Source organism: Cloeon dipterum, chromosome 2, assembly GCF_949628265.1.
Source record: "Cloeon dipterum chromosome 2, ieCloDipt1.1, whole genome shotgun sequence".
Classification (NCBI taxonomy): domain Eukaryota; kingdom Metazoa; phylum Arthropoda; class Insecta; order Ephemeroptera; family Baetidae; genus Cloeon; species Cloeon dipterum.
Genome location: NC_088787.1, coordinates 33,298,626 through 33,324,010, shown reverse-complemented (window position 1 = coordinate 33,324,010; position 25,385 = coordinate 33,298,626). Strand labels below are relative to the sequence as shown.

Here is a 25,385-nt window from a genome sequence, read left to right as displayed (position 1 = left end):
AAATCAAATAGCAGATAATTTTATTCTTTGTGGGTTCTTCAGAAAATTCCAAATCATAAAAATCCACTTGCAAAAAAGCAAGTTGATAAATGGTTTTATTCTTTGAATCGATTTGGTGTTTCTTGTTTATTTGCACCACTACTTTTTTTGTGAAGACACAACACAACTTTATTTGCAAATTTTGGTCATGTGATATCCGTGATTAGCAATATAGAGTGAGCGTCTGAATTTGCTGCACTTGAAAATAGAAACATCATTGTACCAACAGAGTGAGAGAATAACAATTTTTTATTTAAAGGCCACCTAATGGTGCACTTTTGTCGGCATTTTAAGTTTGAAAGCGCTTGTTGGCATTTAATTTCCAGTGGTTTTTATTCAACTACCTATCCTAATAATTTGTTTCAATTATTAATACTACAGGTGGAAAAGGTTTACCACATTAGGGGGTCTTTAAGGTTAACTTTTGTACTTTTGAATTAACGAAGCACTGCTTTTCACAAGTAATAATCCAACTCTGAATTATATCTAATTGTAAATATCATAAATTACGTGAATAGCCGGAAATTAATAATTTTTTTTTATCAAATAGTGAAGCAATTTCCCGGTGAATTTCATCCACGCATTCTTCACATTTAACCCAAATAGCTATTTTCGGGCTGCAGTATAAAAAACAACGCAATAAACGCGGGCAACAGCAGACAGAGGCTGCAAAACATTCCTCTCGACCGCAAAGCTGCGAGCGGCGAGAGCAGAGGCACCGCAAAAAGTCGTCGTCGCAGACAGAAAAACCCGTGGTTCCGCGCTACCCTCCCCGCAGAGAGCGGACCGGGGGTTTTCGGCAGGCGAAAATCAGACGGTGCCGCGTGCCGTAGGTGGGTCATTATGGAGATTAAAACGCGCACTTTGATGATGGTCGGGGCGCACTGGCTGCGCGTGCATTATGAATGAGGCGCCGGCGCCTGTGGCCGGAGGGAGGAACGCGGGTTGGGCCTGCCCGAGCGAGCAGAGCGGAGCACATGTGCTCGGGCACCCCGACGAGACGGACGCACTCACACGATGCCAACAGCATGACTCGGCTCCGGCGCGTGTGGCTCTGCTCGGTCGTCGTCCTGCTCCTCGTCCCAGGTAGGTCCTTGCCCGCCGGCCAGGGTCCCCGGCCGGCACTAAAAAAACAGATTGCCGCACCGTCGCCGCCCTCGCCGACTGACGAGAAATTTTATTATTAAACCCAATTACACTCGTCGGCGCCGGGATTCCGTCTTTTGCAGACTTTTTAATACCACGCGAGCCGAGTTTGCAAGTTGGCGAGATTATTTTCGTGAATGGCCACGCGGACGTGATTCGCCGACTCTCGGCCGAAATAATAACTTTCCGGTTACACACTTGTTAAGCCGCTCTCGGGTCTTAAGAGCGGATTATCTTTATGTTCTTGTCTGCAAGTGTTATGAAAACTTGAATCCGCGTGCGTGGTTCTCCCTGTGTGTCAGCAGCACTCTTTTATGCGGATTACGTGAACAAGTTTGTCCATAGTGGCACAGACGCATACACCAAACTGTGAACGAACGATTCATGTGGTTTGGAACAAACCATTGTTCAAATTATGTTCCATTAAATTGATGAATGTAAAATTTTGAATTAAACTTGAATTTAAACCAATCAAAAATCGCTGGCAAAAACATCTTTTTCCCGTAAATTTTTTGTATGCAAATTATCAGATGACATGACTACGTTTGTACTTAAGTTTAAATGTAAATAGGCAGTAATTCCAATCCTATGAACATTTACTGAAACCCATTTGTCTTGATGATTGGCTCACGAACTTACAAAAATACATAGAGATGCGTAACTTAAAATGTTGCTCAAATAATCATTAAGAATACACTTGAGATTGCTCAATGATTTGGTCAATTCCATTCATGAAACTCACTTTTGCCTGCGAGAAAATTATTGAAATAAATTCCAGACCAGCGATGATTTATTTTATTAGATGTCGAAAGAAAATCTGATTCTAGATGAGATGGCATTTTATTGCATCGACAGGGACGAATAACAAAAAAGTGTTCATAATAGCACTTTTAACGAGTTTTTTCATTTTTTTTATATCTTTCATTATTGCTTAATCAATCAAGCATGAAACATTTTTCAACTCTAAAGAAAACAATTTAAGTTCATGTAGGTACTGCATAAATCTGTTGAATTGATGCACTAAAATAGTGATTGACTCCGTCTTAGCTGTTGGAAAACCGCATCTTCGTCACCTCTAGGCACTTGGAAAAATCGATGGCGGTGGGAGGACACACAATCATGCTGAAATTATGCTGCATTCGCGTGCCTGCCCTTCCGCCGTGAATCTAGATTAGCCTCTTCTTACCAGATCGGCCGATAACACGAATTACGGCTGTGGAGAATAGTGTAATTTATGGTGGCCGTAAATGTAATCCACAATAATGCGTGAAAAGATAGCTTTTTGTAATTTATGGCATAATCACCCTTCTTGGTTTTCACTTAGTAAAAATGCTGCAGCATGATTGAAAAACTGATAGATTTTATATTGCGCTATAGTCTATTAATTTTCCGAGAAATATAATATCACGCTGATTTCCTCCACCGGTTTCAAGTACATTCTTTACATTTATTTTTACTTAGCACTTAAATTGATTCATTTTGCGCTCGGTGATCCACGCCGCAGTGAGCCGTGGAGGGAATCAACAGGAAATTGTTGTTGAACCCGGCGCGTGTGTGGCAAAATGCAAGAAACATTATTGTGGCACGCCGTAGGTGGTTGTTGCTTTTTGCGGGGAAGTAATTTGGCTGCTGGGGATGCTGAATTAATTACGCCGCTCAACATTCTCTCTGCTCTGCTCCGCTCTCTCTCTAATGGCGTTATTCACAATGCTGTTTATCGCGCGCGCGAGCGGCGCGTGTTTACAACTACCTAATAAACGCCACATATCTGCAAGCTTTCGGGCTCTCAAAAATCGGCCTTTGGGTCTTTGAGAGCAAATCCGAAATCCAGCACGCTGAGGAACAAAGCTTTGCAATTACAGTGTTTGCCTTAACTAAAATCCAGGAGCACTGTTTTGGCTGATCCGGTGATTTCCTCTCCGTTTATTTGTTGCATCTCTCTGTTTGAATTTAAGAAAAAAATGCAGATGGTTAGAGGAAAATCATGAATATCATGAATATCATTGAACATTTCATTTTTTAACAATTCAACTTAAGTAAAAATTATGCACGAACAATTTGTCTATTAAAGGGATGCCTTAACAGAACGTCTTCGTGTTCAAAAGTATAATAGATGGTGTAGCGGTTCCCGCTTATTGGCGTTAACTTAGTTTGTAACCTTTAGATGTCACTTGTAACTGTATGATAAGCTTTTCTCATTTACCCTGTATAATACACCTTCACTGACCGCTCACCTACGCACGCATACGGTCATGTCGCATTTACCTCTCCGGCCGGGAGTATAATGTCGTGCGCATATATGATGCTTGTAATAACTTATAGACCCGAAGATAATACCGGGGTAAGCATTGTATTTAACTGTGATAATTATTGTTATTCTCGACTCGCATAACGTCTTCGTGTTCAAAAGTATAATAGATGGTTTGCCGCAATCATGTTGAAAATTTTTAACGTTTTTGGTTGGATTTTTTAGAAAGTTGATCAAATGTGTGTTTTGGTTAAAACTTCGAAATGAACAAAACAAGAACATTTTTATATTTTATTTGCAGGCTCAATGCTTTTCTTGGGGAAAATGTTAGATTATGCATGCGTTCTATCAGCTCTATGTTGAGGGCAAATGAACCTCTTCCGGCACAATAAGATGTACATAATTCTTTCAAAAAGTGCGCCAATGCTTCCGACATGAAAACACATTTTTGTGATTCTTTTGATGAATGAAACGCCAAAAGCTAAATAGTCTTATTATAGTTACAAATATTTTGTTATATTAAATAAAATTAAATACGTAAATTTTAGCCTCAAACTTACAAATTTTGCTTATTTCAGTGTCAGACAGGGAATTTCACTGTCCTCTTATTTTAGCAACTCCCAAAAGAAATATCCTTAAATCATGTAATTTTATTATGAACTGAGATCCATAATGTCTTATAAGTTTTGAACTCTTGAAAATATGGTGATGTAAAAATAAATTTCAATTTGACTTGTGTTCAAGTTGCGAAAATATTTTACTGTGACAAATGGTAAATTGATAATAGTCAATAACATTTTTTTTGTTTTAATAAATAAAAACGATAAAAACATAATTTAATTATAAGAGATTTGTATTTCCATCATTTTTAAAAAATCTAAAAGTTTATTTATTTTATTTATTGGCCTAGTTTCGTATAACTATCAACATTCAGCCTGTGTATGTAGCCTCAACAACTCAAAGGCTTTAAGATTATACTAAATTTCAAATTTCAAATGGATTATTACATTAATTTTTATGGATTCAGTTTGCTTTGATAATCTTAATGAATGCTGTCCCAGGAACATAATTTGTTTATCATTAGCCGAACATTACTTCAAAACGGAAAATTTCGTACTCACTCAACAGCAGTAATAAAACTGAAGAGAATTGTTTGTCCCAATTTAAACGTTCTCAGAGTGACGCAAGGCGTCGCAACTAAACACGAAACGCAGTCAGTTTCATTTTGCTAATAGCCCCGAAAGTCCGACACGTTTCGAGTGGTCCCACGGGCGGACGCAACACATGCTCGGCGCACAACAAGCGATATTCAAATTCAATTGGCAATTAATGTGCTCCTCGCTTTAATTGTTATTAATATTGGCGGGCACGCGGCACTGCAGCAGGGGGTGGGAAAGGGAAGGCGGGCTGGCGGGGGGTGGCGAGGGGGTTAAACGACGGCGACTTGCGTGATGTCCGTCCGTCCGGCGGCAGGGCGAAGAAGGACAAACAACGCGCGCAGGGGTTGCGTGCGTCTCACCCACCCCCCGCCGGCCGCGCTTCCCGCCCCCAGAATAATTATGAATAATGGCTAATTTGCCGACGCTGTGCACGCGCCTCGGGCTAAAAATGTATCGTCCGGCAGCACTGGCGACGCAATTAATCTTCGCTCCAATGCAATAAACTCCGTGGGCGGACACGAACGGCACACATACCATTTTGTACCCTGGATTATTTGCGCATTTTTCTTATGGTTCGTCACCTGTTGGAGGAATTTGTCACACCTGTTTCGATGCAGGTGCTTGTCCGTGTTGATTGATTGGAAAATCCCGTGCTTGAAAAATGACCCGCAAGATGAATGAGCGCAGGTTTCGAACTGCCATTTCTAGGGCAGTGAAATTTAGACAGTTGAATCATTCTGAGCTTCCAATCATGATGGAATCATTAAATTGGCGAATTTAAGCTGTTTAAACCGCATTTTATGGTTTATCATCTTACTAAAAATATTCAAAATGCATCAGAAACTCGTCTTAAATGGGAAAGCTGTGTAAGCAATCCATTTTACCCTTTGAAACTCTATTTTGCCGAATTTCAAAGAGGAAAGTTGTTGCTTGTTCTCATTGTGAACAGCAGCTGTTCCCTTGAGCACTGTGCACCTGAAAAACATTATCCTCTCTTACAGAGTTACAAAAATAGTTTTGTTTATATTTCCCACGTGTCTTATTAAATTTTCCTCTTTTTCGTTACTCTACTTATTAGAGCATACGACAGCATTGACAAAACGTAGCTTATATTTTTTGCTTCACGTGTGTTTTTTTTTAATATTTTCATTGCCACTATTGTGTTTCAGCAATTGTAAATGTTTTAGCATAAATAAAATTAAACGATAATTTTTTGGTTGTGTGGTGAAATAAAAATTGATCGAATTTGGTCACAAATTAATTTCTCTGTTGGATTCTTTTTAATTTTCCCATCCTTCCGTAGAAACAACATAGGAAAATTTTATTCTCCAACTAAGGAGTTTTCTTTGTTCGTGTTTACTGTACATCGTTGTTTAAATAATTAAAATAGGCATCATTCTAAAACAGCCTTACGAATACGGGCAAAATTGGAATTTAGGCTTCAATTTAATAATTATTGTTGATACAGCCAGACATTTCTGTAGAAATAACAGCTTGCTACGGGCCAAGGAAGCTATATATTTAATTTCATTTAGAAAATTGACAAAATAAGTTAAAAAACATTTCAAGAGAAAAATAAAAATTATCATTGTTCAGTTAACCAATTGTGCGATATAAACCAAAAACTGCATGTCAATTATTGCTATTTTTATCCCATTTTTCAATAATTTAAAGCGCTTCTATATATGTAACCGATAAAATACGCGTGTGTGTAATGAGGTCGCTGCTAAAAAAAGGTCTCATTCAATCCATTTCGGACCGCGGGAAATTTATGCTGCTCAGAAACTCGAAGCGGAGCATTCAATCAAATCGCCTTATTCGCTCCTGCATCACAAAAAATAAACAACACTCGGCCTTCAGGCAGGGTCACGTATATATTCGAAAAAACACATTTTCCTTTTATAAGCCAGCAGGAGGCAGAATAAATTGGATCGCTCCGGATCAGGAATAAAAGGCGTGTTCTCCGGAAGCTGCTGCATGGGCACTTCATTTAATATTCGATCGCTCCCGCAGCCCCGGCAATTAGCATGCAAAACAATGGGGCTTGGCGGTCAGCGTCTGCCCTCCTTTCGCTCAATTATTTATTTGCGGTAAATTTGAAAAAGAGACGAGACCGTTCGCTTGCATCGCACATATCATGGTTTGCTCTGCGGAGAACACAATCCGGGAATGATTGCGATCACCTCCTGCACTTGCCACGGGTCTAAACCCTCGAGCCACCGACCAGAACACAAATTCAAATCATCGATCTTCTTTCCTTCTATATTCTCAATCACAGCTGTTATTGATCAACATAAATGGAAAAATACACATGTAAAAAGGGGACATTTTGTGAATAATTGCAGGGCAATAATTTTTAGGCAAACATTCATTTGACATTTTAATTTTTCAAAGAGGTAGGTTACCTAACTGGAATTTACATAGGAAATGGCTGAATATCCTTATTTTTTAATTTTAGGAAAATTAGATTTGCGTTGAAACTTTTATGATGTGGTACTGTTAACACCAAACAAGAAAATACCAATAAAATTAATGAATTTAATGAAATATAGCACAAAATATTGCTTCCAACTGTTAGCGCCGTATGAAATTAACTCCAAATTTAACAAATTAACCTTGAATATTTAATATTAATTACTTTTCAACTGCAAAGGGTAGCATTATTTCCATTTGAACAGGCATCGCAGGGGTCTAAAAAACAGAACCGTGCATGCGAGCGAGCGAGCGAGCGATCGTTCGTCAGGTTTGCCCGCTGGAAACAGGAGAGGCGCGCAGTTTATGCAACCGGCTCGGCGTAGCCGCCCGACGGGAAGCGTGCATGTGCGTTCGGCAGGAGTCGAGAGTCAATTGGCGGATTGACAACAGGCTCCCAGTCAGTCAGCCGAGATCAACAGAGACACAAAACTGGCGACGGAAATTGAGCCGCTTCCGCTCGCGCTTTGACGAGCTGTTGATTTCGAGCTGACAAGCGGAGGAAGCGTTCGTTGTTTGCTCTGCCGCAGGATCGGTCGCAAATTTGCGGCGGTTAATTAATCGAATTGGATACCGAGCGAGTGTATTTGCATTTGGCTGAACAGGGGAATGAGAAAGATGATGATGAATAAATTTTCACTCATTTTGAAATAAATTGTTTCTGGAGAGGTATTTGACTTTGGCAGTTTGCACTGTGGGTGGGAATTCTAAATGAGAAAAACTTGGAATAATTTTCAAGAGACTAGAGAATGAGAGGGTGAACTGATTTAACTTAAAATTCGGGAATTTGTAGACTTTACTTAGATAGTACAACTATTTCTTTAGAATAAATCAAAGGAATGCAAAAGAGACAAATTTTATGACGACATTAAACGGGCTTGATTGAAATGTGGCTTCTGGATTTCCTTCCAAAATTATTAAGGATTGATAGGATTTTAAATATATTTTTGTGTCACCAAAAATGCCTAGTTTGATTTTTGCTATGCAAGTCAAAAATATTCCGCTCATCAAAAAAATTAATAATAATCTAATTGTTAAGAAAATTGGGTTTTAAAGGTTGTATTCTGTTCAAATTTATGAGCCCCGTTTCTTTACTGAAATCCTATTTTATATCAAGAAATAAATTGAGGTTTCTCGTCATAAAGTGTTCAACGTTATAAAGATCTTGTATGACACAAATGTTTGATACACTTTTTTTTGTGGAAATTGGCATTATCCTAGTTTGCATCGTAGCTTGGTCTTGTTCTTTAGAGCAATCCCAAAAATACGTTAACTTCCCATCTCCGAATCCAACAACACATATCAATTATAATTGTGGTCCTGGACCTATTCTCTTTAATATTTGGCCTTTTTATAGATGGAAGGGAAAATGCCGCTCCATTTTATTGACGTGGCTTCCGAAACTGCTTTCATTTCATAGTTTGTTTAAAAACGAATCAAATCTAAATAAATATATGCAATTTAACTAATTTTCATTAGAAATTTTCCAATAAAAAAATCCTCTTTTTTTGCTAAAACATTTTTGTTACATATTCATGATTCTAACTTTTGAACTATTCCCGCACGATTGCCACCAAGCAATACAGAGGTGTTTTAGTGTTGCCTCCCTTACAAGAATAAAAATTACAATTACAAGTGCAACTACAATTACTATTCAAGTAACTACAAATTGCGTGCTAGGTAACAGTTAACAATTTTTGAGATACTTATGGAGGAATTTTACTCTTGTAATAAAATTTTTGTATCATTTAAAATAGCAAGGAATGCTCATATTTAAAATATAAAAAGGATAACATTGATCGCACTGATTTAAACCAATTTATCAAAGTGAACAGTAAACTGATGATTTTTTACATGGTCAATAAGATTTTTACTGTTCGAGAATGATAGTGATTTTGCAGCAGCGGACGAAAGGCATGGTGGCATGGTTTTCGACTCATTTGCAGTGAGTGGTGAGGGAGCGAGAGGAGCGAAAGGTTGCCACGGGACACGCGGCCCCATTTATTTTGCGCTTGTTATTCATGCATGTGAGCCACTTGTGTCCCCTTTTAATTCAATTCGTTCGCCGCCCCTTTCTTTGCTTCTTACCTTTTGCTCTTGCTCGCTCGCCCTTTTATTTTTTCCGCCCGCCGCTGCGACGCCTGCGGCGAAAGGCGATTTCTGCGGCTGGCAAAGAGAGAAAGGGCACAGTTAATCTGCCCAAGCAACGCCGGCCGGAGCAGAGAGCAGCAACATTACTTTTCCTTCGGCTCCATCCCGCTCTCCACGCGAGCGAGCGATGCAGAAATGTAATTAAACTTTAAATTATTTCCCCTCCACCTAACGATTATTTATTTTTTTTATATAACGAGAGACCAGAGTTAAAAAGAGCTTGGCGAAGTTTCGCTCGTATTTTCGCGGCGCGCTAAGAAGATCGGCGTCAAAGTTCACGCGGCGTAATTCACAAGCTCTTTGGCCCAAACTCAATTTAAAATATTGCTCGCCGGATTCACGTCCAAATGAAGTAGTGGTGCGGCGTAATTTGCAGGCCTCCAGCACCAAGTTCATTTCTGTAATAATATACGTGGTTCCTCGCAGGTCAAAAGGAATTAGGAAATTTGTTAATTTCTGTCCACAGAAGATAGATACTCCCACAGAAAAATAGGTTTGTAATTTACATCAAATACCTAGGGAACAGTGATTTTTTCTTCGCAAATATCTTCAATGTAGAAGATTCTATAATTTTTACTCTTCAGGACGATAACATCACTTCTAATTGTAAGCTTATAGTAAATTTGCTCTCATTAAAAAACTACTCATTCGGCAAAAATTCTTTAATAAATCAAAATTACCAAAATCTGGAAATAAATATACCAAAGGTTAAGTATCAATTCGCCAGTTGTAAAAACCCTTAGTGTTCGAAACCACCAACAGATGGCGCCACTGTATTCTTTCTTAATAAATTTAATTTCAAGGATCTTCCGCTGCGATTTCGGACTCAATCTAGCTACTGTGCATTCTTCACTTAAGTTATATTTTTTTGGCGTGCTGAAAACCAAAATCAGTCCTCCCATTCGCCGTAGAAACGTTGGAAAATATTTTCTATTTCAAAACATAGTTTTTCATGATTCTACGGCGATTGACTGAACCGATTTTGGGTTTCAGCACGTCAAAAGAAGGAAAATTAAGTGAAGAATGCACAGTGAAAGGATTGAGTCTGAAATCGCAGCGGAAGTGCCTTAAAATTAAATTTATTACGAATGTATACGGTGGCGCCATCTGTTGGCGGCTTCGAACACTAAGGGTTTATACAACTGGTCAATTTTTAATTCGATATTAGAAAATCGTCGAGTTGAAACCTAGGAAATGACTATAATTCCTCGTGATGGTTTCATACATGAAATTCAATGAAATAATTTTCAGTTTAATCACAGAATACAGATTTTCGTCAGAAACGATTCACATCACGTACGGCTTAATTTTAAAACAAATGACCAGAATGAAAAAGCCAATCATCCTACCGTGCTACGCTGCAATGAGGCGAGAGGTGGCCATCATGGCTGGCGTGCTGACATTTTATGGAACACGAAAAATCCAAGGACAGATTGCCCGCTCATTTTTCAGTAGTTGCGAATCAATTTCGCGTCCGGCCTGAAGCGCTGCCGTTTTTATTTCCGCAGTCGGCGCCAGTTTACGTGTCGGATTCATTATTCAGCGGCGGGGCCGCAAAGTGGAAGTAAACCGTGCAGCATTTGACGAATTAGGCGCAAACACGGTCTGGACAAGCGCCTTTTTTCCGCGAGCGGAATAATAAAAACGCGCGCGCGAGCATGAAAAATGCATTTCGCAGGCTGTGCAGCAACAAGCCCGCCCGCCAGCCCGCAGCTGGCCCGCTGAAATTTACTTTTTACACGCACGCACTCGTCCGCGTAGGTACACGCGCGTGCATCTATTTACCTCTCGCATCATAACTTTTACAACCTGAGAACTTAAAAAGTGCGCCCAGCCGAGTGGATGCGAAGAATTTTTATGAGCCACTCATCTAATATTTATCAGTCGGCAGTAAATATTTAAATGGTGCAGTGCAATTTTATAGCACGTGCGTCGGCATATTTTAGCCGCCGAGACGAACGCTTCCCGCCTGATTATTGAGAGTGTGTAAGGCAGGTGCCGAACGGCTGGTGATTTCGTGCTTAACACTCCTCCAGCTTTACACCCCTCGATACATTTCAAGCCGTTTTTAAGGCGATCATCCCTGATTTTTTGATCACGTATTTTCAACAATAAGTTCTTGTAGATTTTAGTGCTTTATTAGGGCTTCATGATTTTGTTTAATTTTTTATGGAAAAAGTTAACTCTATTTCACTAATAAGGACTGTTCATTCATTAATTAGTTGTCAGCAACAAAAATTTAAATGTATTGTTGCAATTTTGCAGGGCAAATTTTTATGCTTAAAATGTTGATGTTATTTGCAAATTTTTTTTAATAAAAACAATTTTGACAAACACCATCAAACTCAAATTACAACAAATTAACGAAAAAAATACTTCAAATTATTACAATTACGTTTTATCTTGCAATCTTTGGTTTAATTTTCGCCTATCCTGGCCCAAAATTTACTGATGATGAAGGTCTGTAGGGCAGGAAATCTCCTAAAATTCAAACAACACCCGTCATTTGCATTGATAAATCTGCGGTCAATGAAACCCAACACAAAATTTATTGTTCTGTTTATTTCATTTAACATTTCCAACGCATGCAAACAGGATACTTGCAGAGGTGTTACTTTAACTATGAATTAAAGATTAAATTTTGATGCGAAAAATATAGACACCTAGTGTTATTACACACGACCACCGCATCAATTAATAATTGCAATAATTGAAGTTTATAGCTCGTAACCGGTCATTAAGAGAGCTTTATAGCGCGTTGTTATTGCGTTCGGCGCAGCTGTAAAATACACGCTATAATTCGAGATTGAAAATTTAGGCTTTATATGTTGGCATTCGATTCAGCAACGAAATGAAAAGCCGATGATGGATTTTGCCGCAAAATACGCTTTTTAATTGATAAGTTCCAGGTCAAGGAACTCGCCGCGGTTGTGATTCGCGTAGCGCGCGCATCGCGGTTATTGGGGTTTTGCATTTCAAAGGAAGTCGCTTAATTCCTTAATTATACATACGCGAGCTTTGAATGTGTGCTGTTCTCGCTGTCCGTAATGCCATATTGGATATGCTAATGGGAATAATAATGATAATATTCAGGCGGCAGTTCGCCGGCCGCGCTCTCTGTCTGCCTGCCCGCCGCCGAGCGGCACATTTGCTTTGCAAATAGAAAAGAATTATCGTCGCCATCGCAGTGAATATTGAATGCACGGAAACACACGCTGTCCGGGGGTGTGAAAGAGGGATGTAAAATGATACAGTAAAATAAAAAAATGCTTGGTGGTCAGATAAAATTTTATTATTATATTTAAAATAACGTAGTTTATTTAAAATAACGTAGTTTATTTTACTCATAACCACACGCACTAACAAAATCAATTAATTTTATCTGCATATCTTTGAACATTTATTAAACGATTAAAATAAAAAAATTGATGAAAGAAGGTAAAAAATTATTTTGCCAAAACCCAATCCATCGGCATTATAGTTTGACTGTGTCCAAAGAGACCTTATCAATGAAAAGTTATTTTATCTATTTAATGTGAGCGTAAATTCCGTTTGGCCATAATTCACATCTAGCACTGAAGCCCATTTTTCACCGCCCCTGGAGCGACGGCAGTGGGGCACCGGCAAGTATTGTTTTAAACGGCCAGATAATGTGGTGCGGTCTCTGCTCTGCGCTCGGAAAATAAATATTGCTCCTGCCTGTCTGCATACACACTCACATACAGAGGCTTGAACGCGTGCCAAATCATGCAGAGTGGCCGAAAATGCAAACGACGACGACGACGACAATAGCGAGGACGAGTTGCGCGCTCTCCCATCCTCAGGTGTTTCATTTGCATACTTTTACGTGTCGGCCTCTGTTTTTCCGCTGCTCCCACCGCAGTTTTAATTTAATTTTACGCACCGCAAAAGGCTTGTTCCTATATTGGTTGTGCAAATATTTTTCCAAGAGCAAAATAACAAAACATCGCACTCCATTCGAATAATGAGGCGAAAGTAGAGTTTTCCGTTTTGTTTACCTACGAAATTTCTACACAGAGCAAATGTAATTGTAGGGGTCAGAGGAAAATTTCAGGCTTCATTTTGAATAATGAAATTCCAAAAGCCAAATTAGATGAAGCACTGAAGCGAATGCTCGCTCTCAAAGGTTTCTCTTTTAAAACTTGACATATTTTACGGCTAAATAGATCTTGGAGAGAAGTAATTAGCTCTAAAAATAATGCAGGCTTCTTTGATAGAGTGGAGGGAAACTTTTAATTATTTCCCACGCACTCTAATAATTTTGCACCTCATAGTAAAATTTTCCTCGTCTGCAACATCACAAATTTTTCCTTGTTGTCTCGAGTTGCTCCCAATCAGAAATCCAAAAATAAGCCGTCAGTCAGAGAGCTTTTTGTCACAGGGAAAGAGCCTAATTAGCAGTTCCGGTCTGGCTTTGCGCTGATCCGGCGCTAATTGCGGAAAGGGTGCTCTCCTGTTTACTTGACACCCTCGCCGACAGAGCGAGGACGGACACGCTAAATGTATATAAAAAGAATCAGCTCGAGTACCGAGCACCGGCTGGAGTGACAGATGAATTGCAAAATAATAAAAAAAAGCTTCAGCAGGAGTTATTTACGTTCCCTCCTCGTCTGGCGGTGGCTTTGGTGTGTATCGATTGAGCCACTTTTTATTCGTGCTAATTCAAATACACAAACTCATCTCGGAGCTCTTTCTCTCTCCCTCATTCGAGTTGTTGCTGCTGCTGCTGCTGCTGCTGCTGCTGTTGTTGTGTTGATTATATTTTCATCTCGGAATATATTTCGCTTTTTATTCGACTCTGGGGATTAAAGAATTTAATCGATTTTCCGCGAGTGCGGCCTAATTAATTCGCCGCCCGCATCAAAACGCTGATATATGCGCGCCGCTAAAAAAAATTCACAGCCGGAAAAGCATTGAAAGCCGCGAGGCTTCCAGCCACCCATGGAACAGTTATGCTTGGGGTTAATTTAAAAACTAATTTGCATGCACCGACTGCTGATTTCACTTCGAAAGTTGTAATTGATTCCGAATATTTTCCCCGTTTTTAATCGGATCTACTCAGAAGGAATCAAAGATCTATTGGCACGTTGACGATTAACAAAAGGTATTTAGAACTATATACTCATCGTTAAGTTATATATTTAAAAAAAAAATAAAAAGATCGGGTCAGCTGGAAAATGTCCCAAATCGTTTTGGTGGGTTAAAAGTTACCGAAAGAATTAGTACCGCCATGCATTAACAATTTTAATTAATTTCCACTTTATTTTGGATCTAGTATTACAGGGTATAGTCAAATTGGACAGTGAAATTACATTCCACTGGCCGAGCCAAATTTAGGAACGGAATTAATCAAATTTGCTCAACCCCAGAGCCACATATTATATAAAATTACTGCTTTGTAAAGGAATTTTGTGCTCATTCTTGTGTTTCGTAAAGTATTAATCCAGGTGTAAATGTGTAATCTTTTAAATGCGTCCTGGTAAAAAAGTTTTCGATTAAATGGAATTGTATTTCAAATATGCTAAAAAGCATTTAATGTTCCTTCACACGTCTGAACACATTCGAAACATTATTATGTTTTAATTTAGATCAAAGGAGCTAAAAACCAATTCATTATTTACAAATTCCCTCTTATTGTCTGTTACCATCAGCTTTCAAAGTAATATTTTAAGATGTTTTTGGTGAACCCTTTCAACATAAAGGTCCCTTCCGAATCAAAATTTCAGAAGCAAATTTGCTAAGCAAAACGAGTCTGACAATGCAATCGGCGAAATTCTCCGGAACCGGGGCGTGCCCAGGGCGGAATTCATCGCGATGATGAATTTTAGCGCTGAATTCAAGCAAGGGGCTGTTATTTGAATTTCTTTCGGCCGCGCTGCAGCTTCTTGTGCGGCGGCGGCTGCGGCGGCTCGGAGACGGCAGCCGGCGGAACAATGTGGATTATGAAAGGCCATTATTCAGTGCCTTTTAAGGAATCCTTATTATGACACCAGCCATTGTTCTCGGCTGGAAGAAAGGAACGTGCGCGCGTCTCATTTGGACTAGTAATGCGCGCGGAATAAGAATGAGCTGCAGATTGTTTGCCATAAATCAGACACGAGACTGCATTAACTTTTGACTCCATTATGCCCTTAAACGCTTCCTCAAAGCGAAATTATTTATATAATTTGGCGGCGGTTAAGTCGGCCGCCGCCGCCGCCGCTGCCACCGTTGCGCAGCATCCTCCGCCGTCTTCTTTATTCTCGTTATTATACACACTGAGAGAAAGAGAGTACGCCGAGCCCGCCTCTTTTCTTTCTCTTCGCGTCTCTCCACTCATTTTCCAATTTTCCGCCTCCCTCGCAATTTACGCCGCATCGTCCGTCTCTTCCTCTTCCTCCCTTTTATTATTTTCAAAGTTTTCTTTCTCTCTCTTGGCGCCGCTGCTTTTTTGCATTGGGAATCCGTTTAAATGAATGTAAATCGTGCTTGCAGAACTTTTAAGCCGTTTTTAATAAAGTGCACCCAGGACAGTCCGAAACTTGTTGCAGCCTGGCAATAAATTTCGCTACGGGGATTATACATCTCTGCTCGCCGAGTGAGCTGTCGAATGCAAATTAACTGATCAATTCATTTTCAGTAGATTTTTTGCAAAAGCTCTGGTTCTCTTCTTCTTTGTTTTGCTTATCTGCTTACTTTCAGTAACTCAACACCTGTTCTAGATGGGACACAATGATGCCCCTTTTGGAACATTTTCGAAAATTTGGAAAAGTATAAACGCAAGATATTTTAGTTTCAAAGTAATCTTTATTATGGTTCTGCAGGGCTATTTTGCCCCATACATTGCCATATCCAGACAAAATAATATCAGTTTGAACATAATTGTATAAAAGAGAGGTGATTCAATATTTCTTGAGGTACTGTTCTTTTAAAAATTCCTTGAATGCACTTTGGTTTCCGTTGAGACACAAATTCGGCAGAAGATTGTTCCAGAGGCGGTAGCTCTGCACTTGAAAACAGTTTTCGGGCACTTCAACACTTACAAATGGGGCCAGTAGTTTCATTTGATGCGCTCTTGTCCTGCCAAAAAGATTTACATCGTACATTTTGGTTGCTAAATGGCACAGATAAGGCGGACAATTTTTGTACAGAATTTTGTGTGTCTGCACTAACACGTGCAGATTTTAGTCCTTTTGGATTCATTAAGTCATGAAAATTTGCCGGCAGTTTGCTCCCAATATTTTCATAATGAAACATGCATATTCTTGCGATCTTGTGCAATACTTGTTTTTTTCAAAGGTTTAAAATCAGATTTTTGCTGGTCCTTCACAATAGTTTACCAGACTTTAAAATCGACCTGTAAAAAATACGCGTGATTCATCATTGAAGTCTGTCACTTGGTAATTTAAATTCTTCAAAAAACAACGAGTGCTTTAATAATTTAACATTTTCTTTTTTCCTGGGTGCCACTGCTAGAGTATGGTAAAATCATAACAATCATAAACATTTATAAAGTAAATCAAATTTGATTAATTCATTAAAAGCGGAGAATGCTGGATGACTCCTAATTGAAGTATTTAGCGTTTGCATATTTAATCACTTCAAAATCATTCAATCATTCAATCCCAGATTTAATTTTAGGGAACAAGCCACGTCTTCAAGAAGAAATAATTCATAGCTTTATGCTCACAATCATCGTTCTCGTCTTAATTGAAAAATTTTCCATTTGAAACTCAAATAAGAAAGAGAAAATGAAAATTATATCGTTTGTGTCAGGCTAGTGTAATATTCATGCTTCCTGGTAGACAGGGAGCCGCGGAGGAGTTCATTCCGAGGACAATAAAAGCGGGACCGGTTGACGACAGCGCCGGATGAAACTTTTATTAGAAGCAAACACGCCGAACCGCGCAATCAGTATAAGGATATCTGTACTGCGTCGCTTAATTATGCAGAGCGACGTCGGAATCGGAGAATCCCTGCTCTCTGCTCGCTCTTTCTAGGCGTTTGTGCGTGTTTCAGCGTTTTTATTACCTCTGTGTTATCCGTCAAGCGGAAGAGGCGCGCGCGCGCGTACGTTTATTTTTGTTTGACTCTCAGGGAAATTGCCCTCCGATGATTTCTTTCTCGGGAAAATCTTTTTCTTTCGTCGCGCGTGCTCATTACACATTGATGGCCGAGTTCTCCGGCAGTTGTTAGCTTTCCTTGCTCGGCATCGGGATGAATTTTTCATCGCATCCACTGGAATCTATCCACCGTATGCTTCGCTCCTCCTGAAGCAGCTCGTCTACGATAAAAAATGAATCAAGATGGTTTTACGACGAAATTAAATTGAATAGAAATAAGATACCGTATGACTCCTTGAGAGGTTATTTTGTGTCGAGAGGTTGAAATAAAAGGAGTACGTCTTGTCCTGTAACAGAAACGACGTAAGATTGATTTTCGCAGAATTTGCTAATCGGCTTTTAACGAGGATGACAAAGATGAAGTGCTCACCTAAAGATTCTTTTGTGCAACACAAAGGATGGGAGAAAATAAATTTGTTCTTCAAAGAAATATATTACCTAGGCAAATTGCCAATATTGTGAACTAGTCATTTTCTTGCTTAATGAACTGAAAAATAATTTATTTAATTTTTTATCATTTGTGCCTGAAACAAATTAAAACTTACTGCTATATTTATCAATTCAAATTCAAATTATTGGTGTCATTATCCATCATATTAAAACAATTAAATGTATGGCCTTGTGCTGTTTAAATGTGCCCTGCTACGCCTTTTGCCAAGACCTGCTTTAGCTGTTGCTGTTACTGCAAAGTACTTAACATGACATTATCTGGAACAGTGATTTTTGTATTCTACTTCTTATAAAATAAGTCTTACTAACTTGGTACAAGTATTGAAGAAATAAGAACAATTCTCCTGCAGGATTCAATAAGGGGCTAATTTCATTATTGTACATTTCAATCTCATGCTGTATACGATTTCATAATTTTTAAGGAGGGAAAATCAACTGATTGTAAGATACAAATAATTGACATTACTTCTTTAGAAAACATTTATTATAGATTGTCGTCTGGATTTTGATGAACATTTTTTCATTTAACAAGAGTGATGTGAAATCCTAAAAATTAAAAAATCTCCTTCACCTCTGCAAAACATGTAGATTCAACACCCCACTCAATTGATATTCATTGTATTTTTATTTCATTTTTAATATCCCCTTGTTCACTTTGAGTGGAAAAGTTTAACCCTTCAGGCTCGGAACGGTACTTGAGTATCCGTCATTCGAACAAAGTGCATCCGTTGTCGTAAAGAAAGAGCACCTGCATGCTGAGCAATTTTTGCAAAGTGGCTGCCGGCTTCGCACACCCCCGCGCCTAGCTCTCTTCACGGAACACACACGAACGAGAGAACCTTTGGCCGGGAGGCAAATATTGAAAAAGGGTCCCTCCGCACAGTCGTCAGTATAGCGAACAGAGTGTGTCAACAGGCAGCGGCAGCTAGCTATGCATGTAGTCTATCACTCAGGATAATTATAATTCCCTTTACCTGCGAGTTTTGTTATTCAAAGGCAGGCTAGCTGCACACACGGACTGCTTTGAAGGTGCAGACGGCGGCAATATTCGCGGCGGCGGCGGTGGCACCGGCACCGTGTTTACCAACGGCCTAAGCAAATAGAACTAACTCGGCGGCAAGAGTCAAAATAGTAGAAAAGAGCTGCCGGCATGAGTGGAAACACAAATTTCCTCTCTCTCTCTCTCTCTCGCTCTCGCTCGCTTCCTCCCGTTGCCGCGCGCCGCAAATGGCTTTATAATAATAATAAGGTCGGCTGCAAGAATAATAGCCGCGCAACTTTGCCGACTTTGCGCGGGCGCGCGCGCTTCTTCAACACACACGCCTATTTATTGTCCGCCGCCGCTGCATGCTTACTTACAAGCGTGTGCGGTGCGGTGTACTTTCCTCCCTTTCTTTTCCGCTCGTCGTGTTTTCGCAAACAAAGCAAATATTTTTATTGCACCACTTTTCCCTCCCTTCGCAAAACACAGCGCTCGCGGAATTCCTGTGTGCCAGGCACATATCCGTTTTATTACGCGCTCATCCTCCGCGCGCGTATGTACGCACATATTTGCAACCACTTTTTTCGCTACGTGCGTGTTGCCTGCCCACTTAAACGCTCTCCACCGCGCACAAATTGGCCTCTCCGCGGTTGGTTGCTGCGATGATCGCACTTTTTAATTAGTTTCTGTGGTGAAAATTTGAACAGATTGTTGTTCTGACAAAGTTGATGATTTATTTTCATGTATTTCGGTAATTTAATCAGCTGTCAGATTCAAACAATTAATTGTGATTAGGAGAAGGCAATATATATATTTGTTCTGAAGACTGTGAAAGGTTGACACAAAAATAAAAATTTCGATTTCAATGTCAAAGTTCGAAATTTTTAATTTCTCGTACCCTCAGTCACCCTATTCTCTGTAGTGTGCCTTGCTGTGCACCGAAAGGTTTCACCGCCTAAATTTTGGCTGAGCAACTCTTTAGCTGGCGTATAATACTTCCGTTTTAGTAAGGGATTATACTGAGGTTTGTTAAAAAGCAGCATACACCATATAATGATGATAATATCTGTAATTTGAAATATTACAACACACACACACACTGAGTGAAAATTGTTGTATCCAATTTCTCTTTAATTTAAACACATAAGGTACAAATTATTACAACTGTCTTTGGGAAGACGTTTAAAGGACTGAAAGAACTATTAAGTTGAGTCATCAGATAAGAATGAATGAGAAAATCGTTAGAGCGTCAAACTGAGAAGAAAGTCCCAATCCTATTCCTAAATTTGGTTTCCTGGCGGATAAATAACTCACACGTACATGTTTGGAATGTTTGAATGTTACAAAATGTTTTATTATCAAAACATAGAGAGGCTATCCAATGTGTGCTGTTGAATTACTTTTTAAAATTCTATGACCTCTCGGGATCTGCCAAAATTTATGTTCTAAAATATATTCTTATTAAGAATAGGATTTTAAAGTTAATTTTGCGAAAATTTAAAATTAAGAACTAAATGTTTACTTTAAACAAAAAGTTTTACATTAAATTAATAAAAACATACAAACAGTTAAAATTGTTTACTTTTTCTTAATTTGTTTTAATTATATTTTATTAACAACTGCAAACATTATGCTGACTTGCATTATTTAATCACTTTTTAAATTATATATTTATAGAACGAATGTCGGGAGTTTCAATTTCTTGCAGTGGTCCTGGCAACTCCAAGAAGGCCAATGCGTCCATATTTTTTGCCGTTTAATATTTTATTAGGACGATAATTTCACTTGTTGATATCTATTAAGGCACCACCCATCTTGGAAGAGATAAATCAATCGAATTTTAATATGTTTGATATCTGAAAAAAATCAATCCATATAAAACGTTATCCACGAGATTTAAAAAGAGAAGTGACACGTAAAGTGAATCTGTTAACCATCTACAGTGCCAGGAAAGTTCGAAGTTGGAATCCACCAAAAGTTTCATCGCCACTTGGCTCGACCTTCCGGCGTGAGGCAATGCGCGGAATTTGCTTTTCAAATGAAGCGTATATACATATCGGCCGATAGCATCTTTCTCTCTCCACTCCGCGGAATGAAGAGGAAACACACACATACATTTATTTAGTAAATGCGCACGTCTTGAATTACCTGCTCCACCACACGCGGCCGGATCGTGTACAGGATGCCTCGAGCAAATCTGATTGCAGTGTTGTGTTGTAAGGTGGAGGAGTGCGATTGACGGACGGACGGACGCACTGCCGGTGATAGCATTGCCGCACGAAAGCGCCAAGAAGCAAGAAGCAAGAAGCGGCCGCTGACGTGTGCACCCTCGGCCATGCCCGCTGTCAGATCTGGCCAAACTCGGCCGGTCAGGGGTCACGCACACGCCAACACAGCCCGATGTCCATGCTAATCGCCGTCCGTCTTGACGTCTGTTCCGAATACATACAAGCCTTTTGTGATTGCTGAGCGGTGCCTACATTATTTGCGGCTTTGTGATTGACGGCTTCCTCTGGTTACATGCATGGGGGTCAAGTGTGATTAAAATTGCATTTGGCTGGGATATTTTTGATAATGGCTTATCTTCAATATGGAATCGGGGTTGATGCCGCCTGCACTGCTTAATTACTCTGTGGTTAATTAAAGTTTCCTAAAATTATCCAGGGGGACCACTCTATCCACAGTTTAAATTTTTTAGTTACATTTAAAAATGTAGCGGTTGTGGAGCCAAGCTCCTACACCTTTTTCACTTTTGGTCCAGATAATTGTTATTAATTATTGTTAGGCGATATTTGTTGAAAATTCGTTAAAGCAACAGAGAGAGATTTTCAATTTAAATTAGTTTTCGCACGAGCAAACAAGTCGCATCACTAAGAGTTTCGAGAATTTAATTGAGAAGGGCCCTTCTCAATCGGGTAAATTCTTTTCTCATTTTAAATTGTTCTTCAGTCGATTCTCTTCTAAATACGATTATTCTGTTTAAGGTCCTTGTATTCTATTAGTAATAGTCGACAAGAGACTTTCTGATTAAAAGAAGAATTGTTCAAGATCCCGAGAGATTTATTTGTCACCTCCTACCCCTAAACAAAGAAATTGAAAGATTTACCGTCGCGCATTCTCTAGCAAATGAATTTGGAGACTAAAACGAATTCGGATTCTGCATATTAGTGCGTTAGAAAAATTTCTGCCATTCAGGTAATATAAAATTGGTGAGCACCTGTTTAGTGCGGCCCTTGATTTTAAAAAAAATCTTGTGAAATTTCAACTAATTTTGGCATTATTTGATAGAAATTACCAATTTGTAATTTATTCCGCTAGGGAGAGAAGAAATTTGGATGGAAAATCGTAAATGTAGAATGAGAAGCATTTAAAAAACTTACTGAAAAGTCAATTTCTTAAATACATAAATTGAGCTATTTTTAAAAATCATTTGTCACTGGTATACTCTTTTAATGAAGCATCAAATATGCTCCAGTAATGGTGTAACTGGTTTTTTAAATGTTTAGAGAACTTCCCCATCAGTTTCGGATTTTATCCTGATATTCAGCATAGCGAAATCAAATAGTATGTACAGTTGCATGACTCAAAACTAAAATCGGAGCTGAAACGCACACAAAAACGGTGGTGCCAAACCTGATCACGGCTTTAAAAACTACAAATTGCCTATTATAAATGCAGGAAATTAAAATGAAATTGAAGTAATGCATTAATATAATTAAAACCTGTGTTGAAATATTTAGTTTTGTTTACTCTAAAACATTGAATCAATAACCAAGAGAACTGCCTCCTTTCTGTCGTAACTTTCAAAAATTGTTTATTTTTTACTGTGACGTCCGTCATCATGTGTGTGGTAGACGATTGCCAAAATAAAAAGTAAAGTAAACACGTCGGCTGGCGTGGAAGCCGAACAAAAATTGATATCCATGCACATTTTCCGAAACACAAAACGAGCCGTCGTTCATTCAGCAACGCGGTGGGCAGATTAATTTCACAAGCACACAAAAAGCGGCAGATAAAAAATATTTGCATACATTACCCAGTCACCCCGTATCAAACAGCACCAGCTGAGCCATTGGCGTTTTATTTTTTAATTTGTCTCGCCGAAGAAAAATACGCTCGGATTAATTGGGAGTCGCGGCGGCGACGGAAAACAGTGAGCGCAGAGTCTGAGTCTCGCTCTTGGCATTGTGCCGCGCGTGCTTTCATCTGCAAATGAATTCGGCATCATTAGTGGCCGCGGGCAGGACGCTGGAAACAACAGGCGGATCACATTTTGATAATCAAACTGCTCGCTCGCTCGCTCGCTCTGGCTCTCTCCCTTTTTAATCAGCACACAATTATTTAAAATCAAAGTCCCGCCGCCGCACACTGGCCGCACATATTAGGCTCTGTTTGCGTTCGCATTACGGATGATCAATTTGCCGGCTCTCATTATTAATGCCCAGGCCGCGGCGCGCGGGCGCGACTGCATATTTTCATATACCCGCACCGCCGGCCCGAAGTTCGTATGTGTGCGAATCAAGGGCCGTGCAAATTGCCCGGCCCGCGCAACACAGCCAGCCAGCCGGCGAGTTGATTGAGCGTTAATTTTTAATGAAAGGTGCAGCCAGCCGACATTAATTGCATCGCGCATTTTCTCCTCTTTCTGCCCGGAAATTGAGTGCCGCCGCTGATCTTGTGCCTTCGCTTAATTAGCCGATGTTTAATGAATGAATGAATGAATGAATCGTGTGCCGCACGCGCCGCGCACCTTTTTTGCTGCGCGCTGCCGAATTTTCTGCTACCAAGGCGGATTTTCAATGAATGTTTGACTGTCAAGGTAAATATACATCTCTCAGGTTGGTGCCTATTAATTAAAAAATCATTCATTTCTACAGTAAATGGGAATGAAGGTTTCTCTATTATCTAGCACGAAAACAAACCACTGATTTTATTTAAATAAAAGAGCTGCTTATTTAATTCTCCCGCATTTTATGCATTTTAACCTAAAATCTTCGCTTTTTAATGCAAACAAATTACGGAAAGAATGCAATATTTCCGTCTTTGCAAACTAAACTTTTATTTGTGCAATATTGTACACAAAAATAGTGATTATAGTGATGAATAAATTTTATATTTCACCGTAAAATGCATCAAGTGGTTTGATAAATTCACAAAATTGCAAGTAACCTGCGTAAAATTTTAACTCACGGTACGGGAGTTTCCATTAAGAAAAAGGACTTTGTTGCACCTGTTTAATGTTTTGAACTTTCAAAAATATAAATAAATGTAAGATTAGAAGGGTATGCGTTTAAGTTAAAGTCAGCAAAAACTGTAAAATATTTTGAATTGGTGAGGCGTCAGTAAGAGTCCAGTTGAGTATAGCTCATTCATAGAAATACTAACTAATTAAATAAAAATATGCACTGAGCATCTGCCAAAAATGAGTTAGAACGGAAATGATGCCCTACTTGATAAAATGCTTTCATAGCTGATTTGGAACCATTGAAGCTGTTTATATACATATATACTTAATTTTTCAAATCAGTTAAAATACATAAAGCTATCTATATTGAATGAAATAGATTATAACACTTGCAGAAGTATACAATGCAATCTTTATCCTTTTCTTTTTCACAAAAGCTCTCCGGCGGATTTCCCTGAAAACAACAGATACATACAATTAAAAATTAAATTCAATACAATTACCGAGCACTAGTTTCAGTAAATAATGTTGAAATAATATTATTCTGCACTCAAACAGTGCATCAATCTCTATCTTTAATTGATGAGAGGTCATAATTACGTACTATTTTCAAATGGCGCAACCATAACTTCAAAATACACTGCAGGATAAAATAATGAGACTAAAAAATGTAACAATTTAATTCGTGACGCACACACTTAATATACGCTGCAGGGCCTTTGTGACATGGAAAGAAAGAAGATTATTCAATTAATAACGTGGTCGTTTCTAATTACAAAAAATGGCAACAGCCCGATTATATCTGTAAAACTAGTGTTGTAAATCGCACAAATTATCCGACACAATCAAAATTTCATCGTGTTTTAATTGCTCCACAATGTCGCCCAATTTAAACCTGCATGCGTTAACATCGAAAATAATCAATTGATAAATTTTCATGAGTTGACGCAGCTCATTCATTGCTGGTGTCGCATATTCCATCCAATATAAAAAATCAGATTTTCCGCAAATCCAGGCGCGCTTTGACGTTTGCCTGACATTCCTGTCCCTTTTCGAGGAGTAATCAAAATGCAATTTAGGTGATGAGAGAGCCGAGCGAGTCCTCTATTGAAGGGCGCGACATCAAAAAGAGCGACGGAAATATTCAAACAGTGGCGCTCGCACGCACAAAATGCACGCTCGGATGTATAAAAAGCACACACTCGGGTTTTCTTGCTCCCGCTTTGTGCGCCACTTGAGGGAGTAGCAGCGATGCAGGTGGAATATGAGAACAGCCTCTTCGCGTTTTGCAATATTAAAAAAGTTAAAAGAAAGAAACAAGCCCGCTTTAACTTTTTACTGTTGAAAACAGGCCGGTGCTGCGCGCACAAAAAATGTATGAACAGTAGCATGATGTGTACCGTGCGGATCTCTCTCTTTCGCGTTCGCT

At 39.2% G+C, this 25,385-nt stretch overlaps 1 protein-coding gene across 2 annotated transcripts in view; it reads left to right on the top strand.

Moving 5' to 3' along the window:
• The first annotated feature begins 1,017 nt into the window (after positions 1-1,017).
• The window catches only part of CARPB (Carbonic anhydrase-related protein B), a 91,780-nt gene continuing 67,412 nt past the window's right edge, over positions 1,018-25,385 (top strand). For both annotated transcript variants that reach the window (XM_065478765.1, XM_065478764.1), the window contains exon 1: positions 1,018-1,125. In XM_065478765.1, coding sequence (XP_065334837.1) covers positions 1,068-1,125 — 58 coding nt within the window. In that variant the 5' untranslated portion in view covers positions 1,018-1,067. The remainder of the gene's footprint in view (positions 1,126-25,385) is intronic.